The sequence below is a fragment of the Sciurus carolinensis genome, chromosome 11 (assembly GCF_902686445.1).
Source record: "Sciurus carolinensis chromosome 11, mSciCar1.2, whole genome shotgun sequence".
Taxonomy (NCBI): domain Eukaryota; kingdom Metazoa; phylum Chordata; class Mammalia; order Rodentia; family Sciuridae; genus Sciurus; species Sciurus carolinensis.
The window spans coordinates 86370425-86394765 of NC_062223.1; the positions used below are offsets into that span (position 1 = coordinate 86370425).

A 24341-nucleotide genomic window follows, 5' to 3' on the forward strand; every position below is an offset into this window, starting at 1 on the left:
TTAAGGTTTTGATTAATTAATTAATTAATTTTTTGGTGGTACTATGATAGAACCCAGTGTTGCTTGGCCCCTGAGTTACATCCCTATCCCTTCTTTTGGAGACAGTCTTGCTAAATTGCCCCAGCTGGCCTCAAACTTGCCATTCTCTTGTCCTCAGCAGAAGCAGTTGGGATTACAGGCCTGTACCACCACACCTGGCTTCAGTTTAAGTTTTTCTAGGCGTCTCATACGTGGGATGATGGGACACCATAGGTTGAAGGTGAAAAAATAATGACACAAATATCTGCAACTGAAATACTTTAAATTGGACTGAAGTAATGTAAACTGGTTTCTGAAGATCCTTAGTGAAAAATCAGGTCGTGTTTAGGGAACACATGAAATTCCTGCTTAACCCAAAAATGATATACAGGAGAACATGGGGTTTGAGTGGTAAGGATCAGAGACTCCAGATTCAGTAATATCTGGTGCTGAATGCTAACTCTGCCACTTATGCTCTGGTTCAGCCTTTTAACCTCTTATACTTCAGTTTCTTCATCTATGAAGTGGCACTAATCAGAGGATTAACTCAAAAGTCTGTAGTGAGGATTCAGCAAAAATGATACATGTAAAGCAAACATCACAGTGCTCCATAACCTGCTGAAAGGTTATTGCCACAATTAATAACAGTTATACAAGGGTTTTGTGACCTTTCTTACTCTCCAGCCTACTCCTACACCTTTTCCTTTTAGCCATTTCTCTGATCCTGTCCTTTCCCTCCATTTTCCCTTCCTGACCTGATAAGAACTGCACCCTGTGCTTTGCCCCGGTGGGTAGCAACATGGGGGCCACAGAACAGGTGCTACAATGGTCCATTTGCTGCTTCCTTTGCCCTCCAGGTGACAGGGGAGAACTGCAGGGCTGCATTCAGCATGGGCAACACCTGTCCTCTTTGTCACCAAAGCTAGGCTCACGCTGGCGCTGAGTCATGCTGCTGCTCACAACGGAGGAGCTTTCAAAGACTCACAGGCTCTAAGAAATGGACTTGAGAGGACAATCTGTCCATTGCTCTCTCTAGGTCACACTACTCTTCAGTCTACCATGAAGCAAAAATAGATAGAGGAAGATCCTGTTATTTACCAAATTGGTGAATCTTCAACATCAGGACATGTCTTATAATGCCTAAGCTAAATTTCAGACTTGCATCTTAATTCATTTTTTAAATTTATTTTTCATCGTGAAAAATAACTAACTGTAAACATACATTATTAGATATACAGTATAACACATGTGTTTTATATATATATACACAATATAGCGTATATGCACAGGTATTATTTACTGACAAAGTACTTGAGTTCTAGAACCATATACATGATGTTCAATCTCAGTCACCTATTGGTGATGTGTTTTCTCTCTAAAAACCAATAGTAATGATCTCATTGGGAAATCATCTTCATATTAGAGTTCTCAGCTCAGAACTAGTTCAATGATATTAACCACTGTACTGGTTTAGACATATAAACATACATCGAGAGTACAGGAGACTTTTTAAACTTTCTTTTCTAAAACATAAATGCCTGTAGAATGATTATGGCATTTAATCTAGTTCTTCTATAATATTCATTTTCATTTTTCCTCTTATCATTTTATCTTACTAAATTGAGATAAGGGCACATATTGCTGGCTAAATTTGATTAGTGCAAGACAAAATGTATGATACATTTTAGAATTAACTATTATACTTACCTATGCAAACTATTATTATTTGCAAAGAAATAAAAGTAATTTGATAGCAAGTGTAATAGTGTAAGCATTTTATTTATATTAATTCATTTTGTCCTAGAATTAAGTGCATTCATTGAGTATTATGCCAGGCTTCTTTCATTCTACAGATGAACTTGTTCTTAGATTTTAGCATCCCTGAATTCAAGATGGATCTTGAAATTAATGACATTACAATTTTATTGGTTGTCTTTTTTACATGGTGATAAGGAAAATATTTGTGCATCTTGCAATTTGTGACAACTTGGAATCCTTGAAATAGAGTATGAAAGATGTTTATGTGCTAGGCATTCTTTTGGGCCCTAGAAGTTTGATGAACAAGATTAACAGTCCTTTTTTTTTTTTTTTTTTAATAAAGAGTTCAGTGAGGATTACAGAAAAAAAAAATGAAGATGATCCTAATAAATATAAAAGTTGCTGTGGGTAATGATAGAAGACCCATACTGGGTTTTCAGTGGCCAGGGAAAATTTCTTAGTGACAGTGATGTCATACAAGATTGGAACAGAATGAGAGAGGAATAGGGCTAAGCTGTAGTCAGCTAATTAGCTGAACAGGCTAATCAAAATCCTAGAAGCTAGAGGAAGCATTCATCATATAAAGATGTGAATGTAGTTCACATAATGCTGTGTTTAGAGTACTCATGGGAGAGGGTCAAGGTATAATGGCAGATAGGAAAGCAGAAGCTGTAACATGATGGGCTTTGTAAAGCACAGTAAGGGGCTTGGACTTTATCCTGAAGACATTGGGAACCCACTGAAGCATAGATGTTTCCATCTGACAGATGAGAAAACTGAGGCCAGAGAAGCCAAACGACTATCTTTGGGCTGGATAGCAAAGAGCAATACTAGTTTAGTCCCTTCCCATACATCCCTGTCCTAAACTCAATGTTCTTTATATTATGCCAGGATTACCAAGGACATAGTTTTCTTTTTTTCATCATAGTGCCAGAAAATGTATCACTAGGTTATCCCTCATTTGAGTTTATGTTGAACTGATATATTAGCTTTAGGTAGGGAGGAAGGTAGATCTAGGGTAATCTTGGAAAAATTCTCCAAGGTATATTACAGCCCAATGTCAGTTTATGTGGGCTCAGTTACATCACTTGTAGGTTATATATGAATACCAAATTCATCCACAGCTATCTATTAAATGATGAATACTGATACTAGCCTTTACTAAATGTGTCATGCATGTACTTTTCAGAGTAAACATTTAAAAGACAAACATAAAAAATAAAATGAAAACAAAGGAAAGAAATCATAGATTACTGATAAAGGGAGTGAAGGTTCATAATGTTAAGTACTTTATAGTATTCTTACATATTATTATGACACCAGAAGTTGCATTTTCAATTTATCTTAAAGTTTCTTTTGCTGGCCTTTTAGAGTACTACAATCTGGAGATTGTCTAAATGAAGCAATTTAAGTTGAAATGTGACAACAGGCATAAAGGTAAAACACAAACTTCTGAATTAATTACACAAGATCAAAATGGAAAAAAAAAGGAATAATTACGTGAATGAAGGTATTCTATTACAGTCAAGCAGTCTTGGTTTCTTATTTTCATTTCAAAAATGACTTTATTCACAGAATTTGTTGGTATGAACAAACTGTCTTTTAAATGAAAGAATAACAAAGAGACTTTTGCTTTCCTTTTTTAGAAAAATGGTAACATGAATCACCTAACATCTTTGACTCATTCTAAAAAGAAAGCACATCTACAAACTGCCACGTTTTTAGGTCCTTTTTGATGAAAGACATCTTTGTATTCTATAGGAATAAGCAAAGAGTAAATGCCAATGTTTAGGTTGTAAGACTATGACAATTACAAGCTATTTATAAGAAGAAATAGATTACAAACAACATCTTGCTACATTTATCCACCTAGAAGGACAAAGAATGCAAAATCTCTAGCAACAGTACAGACAAGTGTCTATTCAAGATAGTTTGGGTACAGTGTAATCTAAAATAAGGGGGTTGAGTTACACAATCAGAAACTTTGATTCTTGTAACCTCATGACTTTGGAGTTCTAATATACAAAAAGGAGAAAAGACAAGAAGGAATGGTTACCCTTATTTAGACAAGGTCACTTAGGGGATCTGGGAGAATTATAAGTATATGGGAAAGAGATTAGGAGTCTCAGAGAGACAGTTTTGCAATAGCTTGGGCTGACTTGAGTTCAATCTCCACCCCTGATAGTTACTAGTTTTTTGACCTTGGCCCAACTACTCTCTTCTCTAGGATGCAGGAAAAATAACTTATATCTAATAGGACAGCAATGAAGATTAAATTAAATCTTATGTATAATGTGTGTGAACAGAGGCTTTGTTAATATTATTGTCATGATTATTATGGACATCACACAATGCTATTGAATTCAACTGCATTAGCTGAGGAAACCAGAAATAAGACATACTATGTGTTTAGGATGACATTCAGGCTTGCACATTCCAATTAGCTTTCAATTAACCCCAGCCTGAGGAAAACGCTTCCCAGACCATACCTGAATGTGAAAATAGGAACAAAGGGCTATGATGGGTACAGGTTGTTGTATTAGAGTTGGAGGGGAAAAAAAGTCAAATTTACAGAGGATACTAAAAATCATACCAGTTTCTTGAAAGATTTAAGTCCTAAAATGCTAAAACATGCTTTGAGTATATCAATAGTTACTTACAACTTCCTAGTCATTCTCTAAATAAAACTCAATAATAATCATAAGCATCTTTTTTCACCCTGACCACAGATGTGTAGCATCACTTCATGCCCCCCACCATGTTTGTAACCATTTGATCTCTGATGTCACAGGAATACTTTATATGAATTAATTCAGTTTGCAGTATTGTTTGTTAACAAATTTCTCAAAATATATTAGTGAACTTTTAGATAAAATACAAATTCACAACTATTGGTTTAAATAAGCCACTTGATAAAATTAGATACACAGAGAATAAAACTCTTTTCATTTACCAAGCAATTGACTGAGTGCCTACATTTTCAAGGTAACGTACCTTTTAATTTATTCCAGTAACTGTGAATACAAATTTCAAGAAAATGAAAAAGGATGCTATTTTCATGTTGGTTATCAGCACCTAGTTTTCAAAATTAATCCCTCTCCTAGCCCTCTTGGCATTAGACTTAATAATTTTTCCTCCAGTCTTTATCAATCTGAGAGCTAAACTTTGGTTCTCTAAAGTTCATTTCCTGATGTGAATGTATCATACTCTATGGGTAAGATAAATAAAGACTTTAAAACCCTTAACCTCACATGTGGTTTCCTCATGCCTGTACTAAGTGTAAGCCATTGTAGAAATGAAGGGGATGTCCTAGAGCCCCTCACTACCTCCTTCCCACACTCAGGAAGCAGAAGCCAATGTCACTGCATTGGATTAGCATCCTTTAAACTCTGTACAGAATTCCATAGAGCTGCTACGTTCCACATTGAGGCCCAAGCCTGAATTAAGTGGTACTGGGAGCTTCAACTTTTCTTTGCATATGAATTTGGTATAAGGTATTATCTCCCAGTGACTTTCAGAGTCATTTGCAGTCCCTGACAGTTCTCTCATCTACATAACCTATAATTTTTTATAGGAAGAAGCACTTTTTCAAAACATTAGCTCTCTAATAAAAGACCTACTCGCAAGTCTCTCTCCTTAAAAATTACTGGAAAGAAAAACCAACCTGAATTGTTCAACATATATGGTACTGGAACCTGATAGGTTTGCAATCTTTTTACCTGTGATCTGTAGGATTAGGGAAAGGACGAATTCTACCCCAACGATCCCCTGTCTCTCCTCCACTAAAATGGCCAATAAATAGCAAGTCAGTTATTTAGAATTTCTGATCCTCATATCTGGAATTTTACAAGGCTCCAGTTCTGAACTCTAGTGATATTTTCTCTTTTCACACTACAGATAGTGTATCTTGGTTTATCACAAAATTCTCATTTTATCAACATTCCCAATCTGAAGGAGCGAACACCAAGTTAAAATCAAATCATCTTTGTAGCTAAAAGAAAGGATTATGTCACAGACTGAGAAAGCTATCTCTGGGTCAAGCTTAAGAGTATGTGTGTGGTATGTGTATATGTACCACACACACACACACACACACACACACACACACACACACACGGCAGGAAAGAAATAGGGCCAAAGATCATATCCTCAGGGTAATATGCAAAATCTCAGTTTCACAAGATTACTTTTACCTTTCTAAGTTTTCCCAATACCTATCAACTTGAATACTGATTTCCCAAATATGACAATCTGGCCAGTGCCTTGGAAAACATGGAAAAAATAAATCTATAAGCCATCAACTTCAGTTATGTCTAGGCTGGTAATATACATCTCAGAACTTACAGACCATTTTAACAGAGAAATATAACTCATGAGGTAAGTCCACAAAGAAATTCTCTAGAAACAACTAGTCATGCTGAATAAAAGAAATGCAAAACCTTTCTCTAAATGGCTATAATGAGTATCTGATTATAAACATAATAATTGCTCACTGTAAACACTTTCAAAATGATGATTTTGTTCATTTGAAAAAAATATCAAACACTCCTGTGAGGTTTGGTCAATGTTACTGAAAGTCTCAAAAATGTGTTCCCAAGACACAGGTTAGAACACATGTACTGGAGAAAGGCTCAGGTATTTATAATGCTTCCTTCAGAACTAAAGATCACAGCAATAAAAATAATGCAGTGCAGCAACAAGTTTACTCAAGAGCTCCCTGAATAAGCAAAAATTGCAGCTGCTCAATTTCTTTCATCCTATGTAATTTAAAGGAATATTAAGTCTCTGTTGAGACACCATCAATTCATGATTTCACTAAATATTTTGAATAACCAATGATCCTGTTTAACCCTAAATGTTCCCTTTCTTAACAAGCCAGGCTCTAAGAGTTACCCCTTCTCTAAGTGCCATGGACCACATTCACAGAGAGAGACAGGTTCTCATCCCAAGCAAATGAAGACTGCGTCTGTACTCAGACCAATAGTCCAGAGCAGGCACTTGGCAAATCGAAAAGGCAATCTTTATCCCCACTCATTCCATACCTTCTCTGATTTCGCCTTCCTAGCGTTGTGCACGAACCTGCGACCCAGCTTCTTGGCATACCAGATGGAGGCAAACATAGTGATGCCAATGGAAGGAATTTACAATGAAGCTGCTGCACAATCAACTTCCCACCTCGGCTCAGAGGCAAGCGGAATCAGGCTGGAGCTGTCACTTGCAGGCTGTTGCTTTCTCAGTTCCTCTCATGCTGGTTAGCTGAGGGAGAGGGTGGGAGGAGGGAGGGGTTGGGGGGGAAAGGCAGTCCCGTTTGGCCAGTCTGCAGGTATATTTACATCCTGCCAGCAGGAGGTCCGGGTGAGACGGCGCTGCCTTCCCAGCCAGCTCATACACATCCAGTTGGCTAAGTATCTGTCTGCAGTTCTTCAGCACTGTCGCCACCAAACTCCATGTGTGTCAGGAGGAAGGGAAGCCGCAGTCAACTCCTCCAAGAGGCAGCTCACCTCCGGCTCTGGGCTCAGGCAGTTGCACTCCTCGCTTGGTTTCCCTCGGTCTTGACAGTACGTGCTGGCGGCAGTGGCCGTGTGAAGAGAGATCCACATACAGCCTCGCAGGTAAATCAGCCAATACAGGAGCTGCCAGGCACGGGGGAGAGAGCTGCCAGGCACAGGGAGAGGCAGAGCTACCAGGAATCTGACCCTGGAGGCACAAACAGGTGTCTGTGATACCCAAACCCTGCTTAAATTCTCCAAGATGACTACTGGTGGCAGTGGGGGTGGGCTACAAATATAAGCATTCTTCCCTTGTGCACTCCTCAGTCCATTTGTTACAAGGAAAAAGTCTCATCTCTGCCCATCAGCCAACCTTATCCACAGCTTGCAAGAGAAGCACTTTATTTCTTTAGAGGCTGACCTGGGACAAAGGGCAAAACTCACAGGATGAAGTGTCCTTCCAAATGCTTCAGTGAAAGTCCTTCATTTTCCAAGGCACTGGATTTACCTCTAAAAGAACTGGAGCCTCTTTTACTGCACAGATTTTCAGCATGGGAACTGAGATATGGAAAGGGGTTTAAAACTACCTTTAAACTAAAATAGACTAATCTACTTTTTCTTTTCTTTTTTAACCCCAGGTTTTCTTGCAATGACATCCAGTGTTAAATGGACAATTGTAATATTACCTTTGGGAAGGTAGATTTATGCCAGCTCTTAAATCATGTTTCTTTGAAGAATTTTCATGCTTAATTCTAACACTAGGCATTTCCAACTTTAATTATCTTATTAGAGTTTAGACTATCATGTAAGGCACTTTTAAGGTAAAGTCAATTTTAAGAGACCAATGTTCCTACCAATGAGAGAAAGTTTAAGCCCTTTGCCAATTCTACTAAAGAAAAAAAATAATAAATTGTTCTTCTTAGCAAGGAAAACCTGCCTTCCAGTGATACACAAGTAAGAGTTGATCCAGTAAATGTTTTCTAGTTAATTTGGCAGAGGTGCCCTATGAGCACATATGGATCAGAGAATGTAAACACAATTGCAGACACTTGGAAAAGAACTCCTTCTCCCCACAAAGTCACTGAGGTCTATTGCTTACAAGGGTTGGGCTTGGAATGAGAGAGAAGATATTGTAAAGGACATCAGATGCCTCACAGTCAATTGGAGGTAGAGCACAGCAGTGTGGGATGGGACATTGGTAGTCAGAATTCATAGCCATATTACTCGCTAAGGTAACCCTGTGCCTAGAACATTGATCAGAGGATTAACTCAATGTATTCAATGGATGTTGATTGAAGAAATAAATGATCTGGTTTCTGACCCTGACATTGTTTCTAGATTTTCTCCTTGTTCTCTCAGGGCTTGATTTGCCTCATCTGTAAATTAAGAGAATAGGGTAGATGATCCTTCAGACCCTTTCCTGTCCTATGAGTCTGTGGTTCTGATTGTGGATCTTCATGTGAAAAATAGACAAAAATCTCCAGTGCTCACCAGGAACATCGGCTGCGGTGAAATGCTTCAGTGTCCTGCAAGGCCAACAGTGGCACCCTTGGGATAGCCCAGCATCTTCTACCTTCTCTGGCATGCCTTGCTGCCACCCAGGGTTTGATTTTGCCTTTAGCTATTCCCTTTGCTCTGTGATCTCACTTCCTAAAGCACTGCTTTATAATTTCCTTTTGACATTCTTAGACAACCCCTGTGCACAGTTTTCCATATTACACCCTGTACTGTTGATAGGAAAAGGACCATAGAAATCCAACAAATAAATACATGATAACTCCTGTTTAGGTTTTAAAGAGCTTCACAACAGGACTATAGTTTACCCAATCCGAGCCCTGCTGCAGTTCAAGGAGTATTCAACTGACTGTACAAAGGATGGGGGAAGCAATCCTCCTTAAAAATGAAAGTTTTGTTTTTCAAATTCTAAGATGGAATCAGACAATAAAGAGTTGAGACAGAAAGTACTGAACTTCTAAACCATTAATACCATAAAGGGAAGCAAATGCTAATTTACTCTGGTGGGAATGACAGATTGTAAAATATTTTTTGCATTCTCTTCATAAATTAACTAAATCATGAAAACTGCAGCTTGGAGAGATCTTTGATAGTTGATTATTTTGTTTATTGATTTTGCTTTTATGCTGAACTTCTCATGACCTTTGCACACCTGACCAAAAAGCTTCACAGACTTTTCCAGGATGGAATTCTTTGGAAAATAAATTGGGCTTCCAAGTTAAAATTCAACATAAATGGTAACAATAATAACTATTGTTCCTTAAATAAGCAGATAGAGGTAGAAAAGACAGTGTGGGGTAGGACACTTGTAGTCAGAATCCATTATTATGTTACCCAAATGTTTAGCAAAATGTAGATATTCAAAATAAGTTTCTCTAGGACAAAGTAGGAAAATTCCCAAATGAGGAGAGCTTGGAAGAGGCAATTGGAGAGGAATATTTTCAATTGTAAAAGTTGTTTGAAAGATGGATAATGTGAATTGGATAAAGGTGTTGTCATAGTTATACCACTATCTTCCCTGGGCTCTCTCTGGAAAGATATACCTGCTACAAAGAAGGTGGCAGCTGTCTACAGCTAATCCTAGCAGTCTCTAACCATTGCTCTGCTGATTGAGATAAATAACTTTCCAGCTCTGCTGTGTAAGGAAAACAAATTTTTCAGACACTTCCCATCTGGATACGATTGGTACCTGGACAGACCTTTTCCTTTATAATTTCACTTTTAATATCTCAAATGACAGAAGCCTACCCGTGCTGCTGAGTTTGAGATGCAGCATTAATCCTTTTAAGCAGCTTTGGGTTCATGCCTCAACACACACACTATGTGATCCTTCTCTAAATTTTCAAGGTAAATGCAGTGTTTAAATCAAACCATTACCTACTGTACATTTTCTGCCTGGCATATGAATGATTTTCTTTAAAAAATCATCTAAACATACATAATTATTTTTAAAACACAGTAAAAATTAAAACCTAGAAACAATATCTGGTAGCTTAAAAAGGTATCAAGTTTCAGTATTTAATATACACCAAAGAAAATGCAAGTTGAGAGACAAACAAGTTAATGTATAAAACCAATCTCATGTAAGGATTTTTGTTTAGTATATTTGATGCACATTTGATAGCTTTTGGCTAGTATCCGATATTAGCCAATTTTTAAACAGCAGGTATAGAATATGTATGACATTGGATTTACTAGAAGAATATAAACACAATATTTTTTAACTTCATTTAAAAGGAATACAAAAGGGTTAATATTAGTTACCTCTACACATGGTAGTAGAAAGGAAAAGATAAAAAGCATACTGTTTTAAGTATTTCTGTATCATGTGAGTCATCCACATGAGAACAATTCATGTTATCACTTTTGTGATTAAAAACATAACAAATTATTGTCCATAAAAATTTATTGAGTGTATACCACATGTCAAATTCTAGGGACTTTGAATAAATAATATATAATCTCTTCTCTATTAGAGCCCTATTATTGTTGGGGACACAGATGTATAAAGACATAAATTTCAATGTAGAATGGCACTATAAAAGATGGGGGAAAATGTTGTGGGAACCCAGAGAGAAAAAGTACTGTGCTTTGTTTTTATATAATACAAACCCAATAATAGTGTTAGCTGGAAAAAGAAAAATAATTAGTGCCAGTGCATATAAAAATGCAATAAAATAACTAAATTTCCCTGCATGTTTTATCCCTATGGACAATAGGAGAAACAGTGACTGTGAGCTTATATGTATCTCAAAGACAATGTGTGCAAACTAGAACAGTAACAGATATATTTATGCACCAAAGAGACACCGAGTTATAGACAATTGTGAAAAAAAAATAGTTTTGAGTTACTTCAGACCATAAGCCCACTTACTTTAATTATAAATGAGCTAAAATTACATCTCTTGTTTCTATTCTCAAAATCATCAAAATTAATTTTTCAACATTTGAATATCTCAGGCATTCTTTTTTTAAAATTTAACCAGGACATATTTAGGCACCTACAGTATACAGAGGTGCATGTACCACCCTGATTTAATAATTTTAATATATTGCCATGTTTGTTTCAGATATTTTTACCAAAGAAACTTTTATAATAAAGTCAAAATTTCCCCACACTATCCTCCCTGATTCATCTTATAATATTCAAGAAACATTCTCATGCTTCTCTTTAAGCACATACAGTTTTGTATAGAGTAGATACTTCCAGATGTAATTAGTGGATCATGTAGGGTGTGTCCATCTTTAATTCTTTACAACTTGTTCTCCAATTTTCAATTTTAGTAGTTGAAATAAATCCTATATTCTATGTGCCACAGTATAATATGACTTAATAATTTTTCCCAATAAATAAAATTCTCTTTTCATAATCTTAATGTGCATTTTTATGATTATGGGTAAGACTCAGTCTCTCTTCATATGTTTACTGGTATTTGAATTTCCTTCTGTTTACAGCCTTTGCCCACTTTTAAGTAGGGTTATATATTTCTTACTGATTTGTGAAAGTACATTAGTATTCTGGACATTAGTCCTTTGTTTATGAAAGCTTTTGAACATATCTGCTCCCAATCTCTGACTGGTCTTTTAGCTTAATTCATGTTTTATCATACAGAGCCTTCATTAATATTTAAATGAATTGAAATTGATCCACATTTTACTTTGTTTATACAGCTTTGTATCCTAAAAATATTTCTTATTCTAGTTCATAAATATATTATTTTATGTTATTCTAGACAATTTAAATTTTTTGCTTTTCACAAACATCTTCAAGTTTTTTAATGTGTGTGTATGTGTACGTTTTAACAAGAGGTAGGAATCTATTTGCTCTCATATGATGCTAGGTTTATTTATTTAGTATATAAAAATGCTATTCCTAGGGCTGGGATTGTGCCTTGCATGTGTGAGGCACTGGGTTTGATTCTCAGCACTGCATATAAATAAATGAATAAAATAAAGGTACATCAACAACTAAACAATATTTTTAAAAAATGCTATTCCTTTTCCTTATTGACTCCTTGCACCCTAAAGTCAAAAGTCTAGAACAGAGGTGTATGCAATTATGTTCTGTTTTTTTTTTTTAATTGCTCTTTTTTTATTTACCTATGCCAATAACACATTGTCTATGCTTTAAAACAAACAGCAAAACCTGAAAGGCTAATTATTCTTTTTATTTGATATAAAAATTTTAATTAGTTTTTATGAATTTGTACAATTGAACAAATTATACAATTTATGAATTATACAATTCTATACCACCCCTAAAGTTTCCATGTTTTTTTTTATGGATTTTTAGTCCCATCTTAATGTTACTTCTATTTACCACCAAATCAGTCATTATTGCTATTATCACCATCATCAAGTTTTTTACAATTAAAATTTACATTAATTCCAATATACTATCAATTTATTTTCCCATTATTTTACCACCCCAAACTTTCTGAATTAAATTTCCTTCCTTTTTGAACTGCCAATATTTACATTAGACTTTAAATGTGGTATAGAGATTTCTAGATTGGCATAGATTTTACTTCAGACACTATCCCATAGTGTCTTCTGTTATCAACTTTTATGATGTGATATCTACTGCTAATCTAATTGTTATATTTTAAGAAATATGCCTTTATATGATTTGTTCATATTTTTTTTCACCACAATATTTTTTTGTTTTTTAACGAAAGTCCTACTTGGAACTCATTATGTTTATTTAATCTGATTAATAGTAAAAAAACCAAAAAGCTTGGTAATTAACTCTTCTAGTGTTTCTTCTCTCTTGTTCTTATCATTTTCTCTAGCTACATGCTTCCTGCATTTTTTCCCCATCCTATGGCTTCATGTATCTCCAATTTTTTTGCCTTCCATCTCTGCACTACTATCTGGGTTACAGTCTCAGATCTAATTATTACCTTCTAATTTATATTTTTATCTTAAGTTTTAATCTATCATGATTTCCTATTGAAAGATTATTTTTAATATATTTACAGATATTTTAGATAGCTTGTTTATTTTCAAAATCTGCCCATTTATCATGGCGTTTTGTTCTTGTATTATGACTTTTATCCCTTATCTATAAGACCTTTAATTTAAAACATTTTTTTTCTTTTGTCTTTCTCTGATACTCATATTCCCTAATTTTCTTAGGAGTCTACTACTGCTGATTCCACTCATGATGGGTGTTTTCTGCATGTCATGGTATATTTTTCTGAGTTCTTTAAATGATTTTCAGTCCTGTGGGAGACTCATAGACCCTTAGTTGTGCAAGGGCTTCTACGAAATAATTTTGCACATCCCTCTGCTAGTTGCCCAGATATTTCACTTGTCCAGGAGCAGTTTCATGTTAATTTTCTGCCTTGGAGATTTTTTTTTTTTTTTTTTTACATATAAAGGGTTTAATTTTAAGCTTTTCTTTTTCCACACATACTAGAAATATGCTTCCTTGTTACCTTCCCTGGCTGGTGAATGAAGCTCTTTAGAAGCCCTTTTATTAAATGAGTATCTTTTAAAATTTTCAGTTTTATGCAATGGGCCTTGGTTTGATTTTTCTTCCTTCAGTGAACCTAAATTCAATTGTCCTACCTTGCATGAGCATACAAACCCCACACTCATGTCCCAAAGGCCTTTACCAAAATCCATATATGCCTAGAATAAAATAATCAGTCTGATAGCTTACCATTCCAGCCATTATTCATAACAAACACAAATAAGTCAAAGTGGCATGACTCTAAAGTGACCCATAAACAAATTGAAGTATTTAACTTGTATAAGAAGTTTTAGTGTTAAATAAGCATGTGTTACAATAGTATTGTAAGATTTATTATGAAATGTTTCATGCAAGAGGAGATTCTGAGATATCACCTAATTAAAACAATGTTCAAAAGTCACCATAGTAAAATAATTGCCTAAAGTTAGCTATGAAATAGGCTGCCACCACCATATTGTGATGTGAGACTAGTTATGTCAAGATGTTGACATAACTATGCCACTATGTTGATAATTTGGAAAAAAAATGATATAATACATACAAACTATCTGGAATAGTTCCTGGAACACAGAAAGCAATAAAAATATTGCTCTTATTTTATGTACCCTCTAATCTTCAAGAAAGACAAAATCCATAGCAGTCTAGACAATGTATGCTTACTATTATAAAGAAGTAGAAAATAATGATATTTTTGGTTTTATTGTAGATTGGAAATAGGGCCTTGAACAAGGGATCTACCACTGAACTATACACTCAGAGGGAGCAAAATGATTTTTTTAAGCATTCTCTTTGTATTTATATCCAGTCATCCTTATAGGAAAGTCTACCTTCCTTCTTCTTAATAAGTCTTTTCTTCTTTTTATGTCATTAGTGAAGAAAGCAATTTTTAAACTCATAAAAATATTTTATTAAAGATTTTTCATTTCCCAAGTATCTCTTCCCTGACTCAAATGGATATTTTTTAAATCTTTCTGAATATTTTTGAGAATCTTCTCAGTGCCTCTCTTCATTTTAGAGATATTTCATAAAAATAAAAACTCAAATGGATCTTGAATTTATGTAGTAGTTCTGCATCCACATGCTGTGATTTTCCCACATGCTTTAAGATTAAATTTTGCTGCATCTAAGGAAATAGACTGATGGGGCAGTGACTAATAAAAGGAATGTAGAGCCAGGTAGGTATAGATGGGGAGTAAAGTCAAAGAATATCAAGTCTGAGGTCAAGAAAGAATGTGTGTCTAATACAACATATGAGAACTTTGACTTATGAACACAGAAGACAAAGAAATAAGCAAGGCCATAAATAGATTTTTGGAACAGGTTCAGAGCTCAGAATATGGGTAGTTGAATAGCTTAGTTACTGGAAATGTAATTCATTTTTTTCACAATTACATACCTTCCCAAGGCATGCAACAAAGAGAGATTTCAACACTACTCATCTGAACTGAGTCCTCTGGAACAGGAACTTTCCTACAAATTATAATTCAGTTAAACAATTCAGTATTCTAAATACCTCAAAGCAGAATTATTTTCATCCATGGATGTGGGATGCTCCTTTTGGAGGCAATACTCTCAGTTTTAATTTTGTTTCTACTAGCTGTCTACCATTGGTTATTGTATTATATAATCAATTTCAAAATTCCTCTTGAGCTCAAATAATATGTTAGTGCACCACATTTGTAATCCAAATATTAATCTGTAAAATAATGATCTCTTAAGTCTTACAGAGATTTTTTTAATGAAGTTTTAGCCCTACCATATCATTCCTTTGGATCTTTGAAATTATTTTCTGTTTCCTTGACATACTCTATGCAACTGTATTTTTGCATCTTCCTGCAGTCCTATCTTTTTTCCTCACTTCCTACTCCTTGTCACTCTCCATGTGACAAATTCTTACACATTTTCTTAGACCTTACTCAATAATTCTCTATGAAAGCTTTCCTGATAACCCAGACAGAACTAGTCACTCTCGTCTACATTTCCTATTGCAAAAACATAACACAAGTTTAGTTCCTTTTACATTTGTGATTTGAATTTATGTATTTTTCACCAAATGACTGTGAGCTACTAAAAAAACATACCTTATTTACTTTTGTACATGGTACATATCTTTTGTACATGGTAGTGACTTAATAAGTAGTTTTAAAAATAATCTCATAGTTATTTGCTGGATGCATAAATAAATGAATAACCATAATAGTATAATTAAATTGTTTCATAGTCCTGGGAGAAGAATGGAAGGCACTATATATCACACATAGAGCATTTATGATTATTATCCCCCAGTCATATTTTTGCCTCAAACTAATCTTCATACCCTACAGAGTACATTAAAATTATACTAAGGAGAATTCAAAGTACTTTTAAAATTATCATTTCTATGGGTAGATCACTAAAACTTGTTATATGACATAAAAATTGTCAGATTTTCTTACTTTGTAATCTCTCCTCTTCCATGAGTACTGGTGATACTTTGCAAAATTTAATAAATAAAACCAATTCATAAATAAATGAATTCCTTCTTTCACATCCTTAAAAATGAGATTCACTAGTGAAAATATACAAACCATTCCATTTTGCATCCTGCCACCTACACAAGACAGAAACAGCAGCTGCTGAAATCTTCAACACAATTGTCAACTACAGATAGTGTAACTGAAAATATCCCTGATATTAATTGCAGTCTATCTTCAGCTTAAAGAATATACACACTTTTAAAAAAAGATGTAATAGTATTATCATGTTGTATCTTTCATGGCTGACTACAGAGCAAATGGAAGAAGACTGACTTCAGTTGTGCTTTATACATCAGTTACTTTACATTACGCATCTTTACATAAAATTAAAGCATCTTGCCTTGAAGATTCATAAAATATTTTGCCCACTATGGTATTTAACATGCATTAACTCACTATTTATCTAAACTCATCCACTTCTGACATATCACATATGATCTCTATTCCTACCTAGTTTTTAAAAATTTTATTTAACTTAATTTTATTAAAATAAATTTATTTTAAGTTATCTTGTTACCACTAGACTAAATAAAACAGGAATGATTTTCCATGAGTAATAAGTTGCCACATAAATAATAAAATAGAATAATATTAATATTAAACAGTAATAAGAAAACAATAATTATAAAAGTTTAATTTAAAAAAATTGATAACATATATACTAGTTAGAATTTTCAGTAATTTACAATAAGCTAAAGTATGTTCTTAAAAACTGTTTGCCATGTATCACTTAGCAAATCATAAATTTGAGGAACACTCTCTGCTCCTTTAGTCTTTACAAGGAATCCATGTGTCAGATATTATCATTTTCCTTTACAGATTGAGGAAACTAAATTCTGGAGAAATTATGTAACTTATTCAAGGTCATTTGACTAGAAAAATTAGGCTATGAATAGTAATGTGTCCCTCCCTTGTTTCTAGATTTTCAAAACTTCTCTGACTATCCACATTCCTTATCTTTAAGACATAGTGTAACAGTACAAACAAACGTCACTTGGTGGCTTATGACCAACGTCAGGCAGCAGCAAGTGCTAAGAGTTATGATAACAGTAGCTCCTGAGGTGGGTGGTGAAGACAGGCGCACTGCAAAAGAGGACATTTGAGTTGGGTCTTAGAAAAGAGATCAGAACAAGAAGTACATTTTTTTTTCTTTTTTTGTCAGAATAAACAGTACGAGGAAGAAGGTTGCAAAACATGAGATGTGTTTGGAATAGCAGAACATCAGGCAGAAAGGCTACAGCCATTCTGTAATTAGACAATGCCAATACATGTTTAATTGTGACAAACATGGTCAGAGCTGGAGATTAGGGAGAATGATGGAGATGGTGGAGATAATGAGGTTTCATTAAGATGGTGGAATGAAGGCAAGGAGCAATAAAGAAATGTCATTTCATGACAGTCTAAAATAGACACAGATCCCTGGCATACTTCCTCAGCACACACATTCCTTTTAACATTTAGCACAAGAATCTATACATATATATACACATACATATATATTTTCCCCTTGCTTTCCTGTAGTGGAACATTTTATGAAATAAGGGACTATGTCTGTCTTTTCATCAGTACCTTCTATACCTAACAAAGTACCTGGTGCATAATCAATGTTTCAAAAGTATTGTTTAATTCACAAATGAAAGAAAGAATAAATGAGGAGACTGAAGCTATTATATTTGATTAGTGCTTCATGGACCAGAACAAGAATTCAAAAGCAGTAGAAGTTTTAGCCTAGAGGTCTTGGAGAAACTTATAAGTCAAAGTAAGAATTTGCTTTAGAGTACCTTCTTCTTTCATTATACTTTCTATTTCTTCCCTCATCTGGTCAATCATTTTAGGTTCTTACTTTATAGCCTCTATCTGAAACTCTGTCCAAATGAGTATCTTAGAAATTTACTTGATTTTTGGTTTCACCTGTTGATTCTTCCTCATGGTCAGTAGCTTCCAAGCAAGGCTTCTAAATTTTCATTGTTAACTCTTCTAAAGTAGATAATTGGGTTGTTTTGAATGGGTAGTATTGTTGCAAATGATTTAGAATCCCTATTTCAGATTGCTTTATGGAGTTTACCCCATGCCTTGGGAGATTTCCTTAGCTATGTGAAAAGAGGTCATGGTGTGTGTTTACTTTTAGATATACTCAGAGTGTGAAGCACTTGGAAAGTTCAGGATATACGTATCTAAAAAGTGATGTGATGAAAAAGTCCCTCCTTCAGTTATTCATTTATTCCAATGATCACTTTTAAGTGTTACTGTATACCAGCCTATTTCTAAATGATGGGGTATAACACTGAATCCAACATGCAATTCCTTCTTCGTGAAGCTTACATTTTAGTGTAGGGAAGAGATAGTTAGAAAGACAAATAGCAAAATATAGTCTATTAAGTAGTGATTCATGCTGTTAAGAAAAGTAAAACAGGCATAAGTGAATAAAAGACATTGGATATGGTTAACTTTCTTGACAGGGTAAGACAAATCTAACTGAAAAAGTAACTTTTGAGTAAATATCTTAAGGAAATGAAAGTAAGCCATAAAGACATGTGGGAAAAAATATTATAGGTGAAGGCCTCAACAAGGGACTCTGGTTAACTTGTTTTAGGACAGTTAGGGGCCAGTGTGGCTGAAGCAGAATAAGGAGGAAGATGCACAAAATAAGGTCAGAGTGGTAGAGCAGGTGAGGGGCAAACGTGGAAAGCACTCTCTCAAGGGCGTTCTGATTTTCTCTAAGAATGAGTTGTAATATGGTATGACTAATGTTTTAATAGAATGACTTCTGCTGATATTTTGATAATTTTGGTTGTTGAAGGTCAGGGCTGACAGCAGGGAAAATAGTTAAGAATTACTGCAATTATCAAGTTCAAAAGGAATAGTAACTTGGACAAAACTATTCTACATGGAAATAAAAAGATGGTGGTTGGCTTCTGGACCTATTTTAAACAGGGACACAACAGACCGTGTTGTGTTTATTGAATGTGGTCTATGAGAGAAAAAAGTAGCACGGATGACCCTGATTTCTTTGGCCTGAGAAACTAGATGACTGAACTCAACACTAGCTGAAATGAATGCTGTGAATAAAATAGATTTTGTAGGAAAATCCAGAGGATGAATTCTGTGCATGTTAACTTAGAGATATCTTTTAGATATCTAAGTGGTGATGGATGTTGAGTAAGCTGCTAGATGTGAATCTAGTGTTTGAAAAAAGATATTGAAATATAAGTGGTATTTAAATTCTGATCACTGCCTAATATAGAAAAAAACCTCAACGACCAATTAATCGAGCATCTCAATATTTACAATTATATATTTAATATGTAGTTTCCTTACTGCACTATGGATTCTGTAGAAGCACAAAATGAAAGGACAAAATTGACAGCCTATGCAATTGAAGTGGTTATAATGAATTTTCATAGGATTTAAGTGGGATAAAAAAGGTAATAAGGTTAAAAGATAAAAGATAAAATTTTATGGGAATCAATATATTATAAGGTCAGGATGGGCTTAGAAGTTTATGGGAGTCCAGGTACATACAGATATCCATATACGCGGGATACTGAGCTTTATGTGGTTAAGATGCTTATCAAATCTAGCATTTATCAAATTTTTAATGAGTCAAACAATTAACTGCTTACCTTATTTAATCTTCAAAGAATTCTATACAGTAGTTCCTATTTTTGTTGCTAATCTACACATAAGAAGTCTCTTATTAACTTGCTAGAGGTCACTGAATTAACAAAGGGCTCATCAAAATGCAAACTGAAGCCTGATTCAGAACTCCTGCTCCCAGTTCACAAGTGGGGGCAAGATGCCAATCAAATGGTATACCCTTTCCTTTGAGGACAGGGCCTCTAGCCCCAGTGAGCATGCTAGCTGTGCCAGGGATCTGAAACCTGCTGTTCTCTTGTTCATTTCCCTTGTTGTCTTCCTTGGTATGTGATGTCGTCTTGGTAAAATTCCATTCTTCTCAGGGAAGATAAATAGAGTCAAAGAAAGATTTTGTTCATGATTGGTCATTAATCATCTGGAGGCATTCTACCCTCCGTTGCCTCAGGAGAAGATAATTCAGGAGAATTGAGTTAGGACATCTTTACCCAGTGCCCCATGTACAAAGTCTCATGAAAACACCACCAAAGTAGATGATTAACTAATTAGTAGTAAGAACTGCAGAGCTGAAGATCGAGAGGAATATACTAATGCAAAAAGGAAGGAGGAAGAGAAAGGCCCAAATTTGGGAGCCATCTTTGTTGGACAAGATGGTTGTCTACCCAGAAGAAATATGTTCTTCACATCAACTGAATTCAAAATTATATCCAGCCTGTCAGAGAAAAAATAATGTAAATATAGAATAAAACACTTCAGCAATATAAAATAGTACAAGCACTTTGGAAATGCTTGGGAGTTTCTTAAAGATTTAAACATACCTATAATATAATAAGGCAAGTCTACTCCTAGGTATTTACCCAGGAGAAATAAAAGCATATGTTCAAAGACAATGCACACATTTCATAACAGCTTTATTTGTAGTAGCTTCAAACTGGAAAAAAAACTGTAAACAAATAAATTACATTATATTCATATAATGAAAGGATACTAAGCAATAAAAAAGAATGAACAAAAGTATAGATGTATCCCCTAACAAAATCAGGCTCAGTAAAAGAAGTCAGGCAAAAAACGAGCACAAACTGAATAATTCCACTGATAGAAAAATTAGGAAAATGCAAACAAATCTTATAGTGACAAAGAATGTCAGTGATTGACCACCTGCTGATGGACAGGATAAGAAAAGGGAGGATTTACAAGAGCACAGGGATATTTTAGGGGAAGATGAACAACATGTTCATTATTCTGATTTCGTGATGGTTTAATTGGTGTAGAGATATGTCAAAATCTATCAAAATACAAAAAGTGTGCTTTATTGTATATCAATTATACCTAAATGAAGCTGTTAAAACAAAAACATAAAAGCACATGTGTATCTAAAACTTCAACTTATTTGGTTTTCTTAAAAAGGACCAATTTTAAAAATCCAAATGACTCCATAAAAATAAAAGAAACATAAAGAAGAAAAGCAGCAGAAACTAGGACACCTTAGCAAAAAACTTCTATTTCCATTTTTATTCTCTCTCTACCTAACTTCTGTTTTTCTTTTATGTCTCACCTACAGCAATTTTCCTAATGAAATTTCACACTTGTCCCCTCCCGCCACTGTTGAATATTTAGTAACAGTGCAAGGATTAACAATGTATTTTGAGTATATGTTTCTGTCTGGCCTGTATTACATCAATAAAGAATTTTTAAAAAACTCAACCAATTCTATTTTTCTTTTCCATTTTATTTTGTTTAGTTTTGGTGTAAAAGCAGACTTAACCATGGTGCTTAATTTTGATTTCAGAAATTGATTTTCTACTCTATTTTCTGCTGCTTGCTTAGGAAACAAAGTTTTCTAAGTCTAAACTCTAAATTGTTCATTCTCAGCAATCTTTGGCAAGCAAACTATTCTAGGAGATCCTTAGGATTCTTTACACTCCCTTTCTTTGACCCAATGCAAGAAAACTGGAGGATTTTTAGTTTGGGGAAACAAAGAAAAGAAAATATCACTAAGGATCATGCATGCCACAGCACAAACTAGACTACTGCCATATTTTTATTGAACATTTAAAAGGGCATAATCACTATTGGAAAATATATAAGGACTGAACAGCAAATCTAAGTTAGGACTACACATCTAGGACCATCTGGGAATGCAATTGCATCATGTAGGAGTCTTTCTTGATGGGGAAAGGCTGTTTCTGATTCAGGAATGTGAGCCAAAATGATCAATTTGTTTCCTGTCGGCACAGATCAAATTACATTCTTGACTCTGCAACACTGAGATCTTTCCAGCACATCCATTAAGGGAACTTGGCTCATGTTGAGGTTGTCTGTAAGACCTAATGTCTATGAGAATGAGCATCACCCTCGCCAAGGGAGTATGGAACACTGGGTTCTGAGCAGGAGGGCTTTCATCCCAGCGCTGAAGCTTTGCATGAAAAACCTGGTAACCAATCCAATGCCAAATCTCAAGGCATTTGGATAGGGCAACTTGAACTCCCTCAACTCATTAACTGAAGCTCCATGGACCAAATTCTTAGTAAGTTTATTTAGAAATATGAATAAACAATTATCCAACAGATGTAAGAGTCCATGGCAAGTAACTTTGCAATGAAAGAATACACCAGAATCAGGTAGTCCAGACATATGGTGTAGAAATCCCCCAAATTATACCTTAAAAAGGAATTTTCAACTGTGGTGCTTTTTCTAGCAATGTCCTAAGAGCCTGTCTTATATGCTTCTCATAAGGATGATAAATAATATTGATCCACTATTTGATATGTGTAAGGCATTTTGCTAAGTGCATCACATAAGATTTCAAATCTCATCACAACTTTTTGAAGTTAGGAATTAACTGTATCCTCGTGGCACACATCTCTATCTGGGCTTGCTTTGGTTCTTGTGCATTAAATGTGGTGCATTCACTCCCTCTTCAAGTCTCATGCTTTACTCTAATCATTGCCTGAGATTTCCTTTCTCAGGTACCCATATGGTCACCCCTTCACTTCCTTCAAGTTTTTATTAAAGTGATACTCTTTCAATGAATATATTATTTTGGCTATTCTCTTTTTATTTTTCAACATAGAACTTACTAGCACTTAACATATTTCACTTACTTATTTTATTCCTCCCTTTCCCACTTTCATTAGAATGTAAGCTTTGTGTGTGTGTGTGTGTGTGTGTGTGTGTGTGTGTGTGTGTGTGTTTAAGTTTCTAGGGATGAATCCCAGGGCTTAATGTGTGCTCTGTAAGCATTCTAGCTCTGAGTCACACCTCAGCCCTACAGTGCAATCTTTTTGAAGAAAGAGGTTTTATCCTTTTTTGTTCATTAGTTAGAAGGATACCTAGGATATTATATGTGCTCATCAAATATTTGGAAATGGTAAGTGGAAGTGATGTGACTTTAAGTAACAACCACTTGTAAATTAGTATTAAAAATTAAAAAAACAAAAGCAACATCTTAAAATAATTCTTGTTTTTATTTTAAGGTTAACCATGAGTTGTCCTAATAGATGATTTCATCCAAATGTGCTTTGTACAACAACAGGTTAAACAATTCAACTAAGTGGGCAATAAATCTCAGTTTATTAGCAGGTGTAAGGTGAAAAAATCAATGTAACATGTTGGTTTCAACCTCCTGGAGGTTTCCAATCTTGTTTAGGAAACATCTAACCTGAAAGAATTGGAATATAGAGTATTAAATAGTTAATTTATCAGCTATTCATTCAGTCATGTAACAAGATATTATTTCCATGTGCAAGGCACCTCGGGCTCAGTGCAGGCAGAACTCCCAATGTCTTAGAATTTACAGTCTGGTAGAAGATCTAAAATATGAAACAAGGTAAAACTTGCTCAGTGGAAAAAAAAACTTGATTAATGGAAAATAATGTGCTAAAACCTAGTGAAAATATACAATGCTTTGATAGTTCATAAGAGGGAGAAATTACAAAGACAGTATATTATATAAAGTGCTAAACTGAGTATAATCAAATGCCAAGTCATATGGCAAAGACAATAAAATGCTATTGCCTATCACTCTTGTAGTTGAAATACACAAGGGATTTTTGCGAGCTTTCATGCAGAAAATAACATATGCCAAGACTCATATTTCTCTTAGTTCCTGTGAAAGGGCACTGAGCATTAAACAGCACAACCTGAATGATGTTCCCAACTATTCTTGAGAGCAATTTTGTAAACTATTTTGTTCTTCACTCACAAGACTTTCAGACAAACTAAGGAGAAAGTGTGGTATTAATTTTCCAAAGGTTAAATTTATAATTAAGTTCATGAAAAATTGATTTAATACAACTAATATCCTAAATGCAAGTTGTTACATGTGAAGATTTATATTACAAAAATAGAGACAGACTGCAATCTATAGCTCAATAACAATTTTCCTTATTTTTCTAATTTATGTGTTGCTAATTATTGTAAAAAAAAAAGTCTGAAAATATACCACATAAAAATAAAAGTAAAATTTACCTG

The 24341-nt window shown here is 34.6% G+C and overlaps 1 protein-coding gene across 8 annotated transcripts in view; it reads right to left on the reverse strand.

Moving 5' to 3' along the window:
- The window catches only part of Dlg2 (discs large MAGUK scaffold protein 2), a 2079243-nt gene that overhangs the window by 925644 nt on the left and 1129258 nt on the right, over positions 1 to 24341 (reverse strand). Inside the window, exon 1 of one of the 8 annotated variants that reach the window (XM_047516991.1) lies at positions 6819 to 6920. The exons of 6 other annotated variants lie outside the window; for them this stretch is intronic. In XM_047516991.1, coding sequence (XP_047372947.1) covers positions 6819 to 6896 — 78 coding nt within the window. In that variant the 5' untranslated portion in view covers positions 6897 to 6920. Of the gene's footprint in view, positions 1 to 6818; positions 6921 to 24341 lie in introns of those variants that run through there. One more of the 8 variants, XM_047516989.1, reaches the window with a different exon arrangement.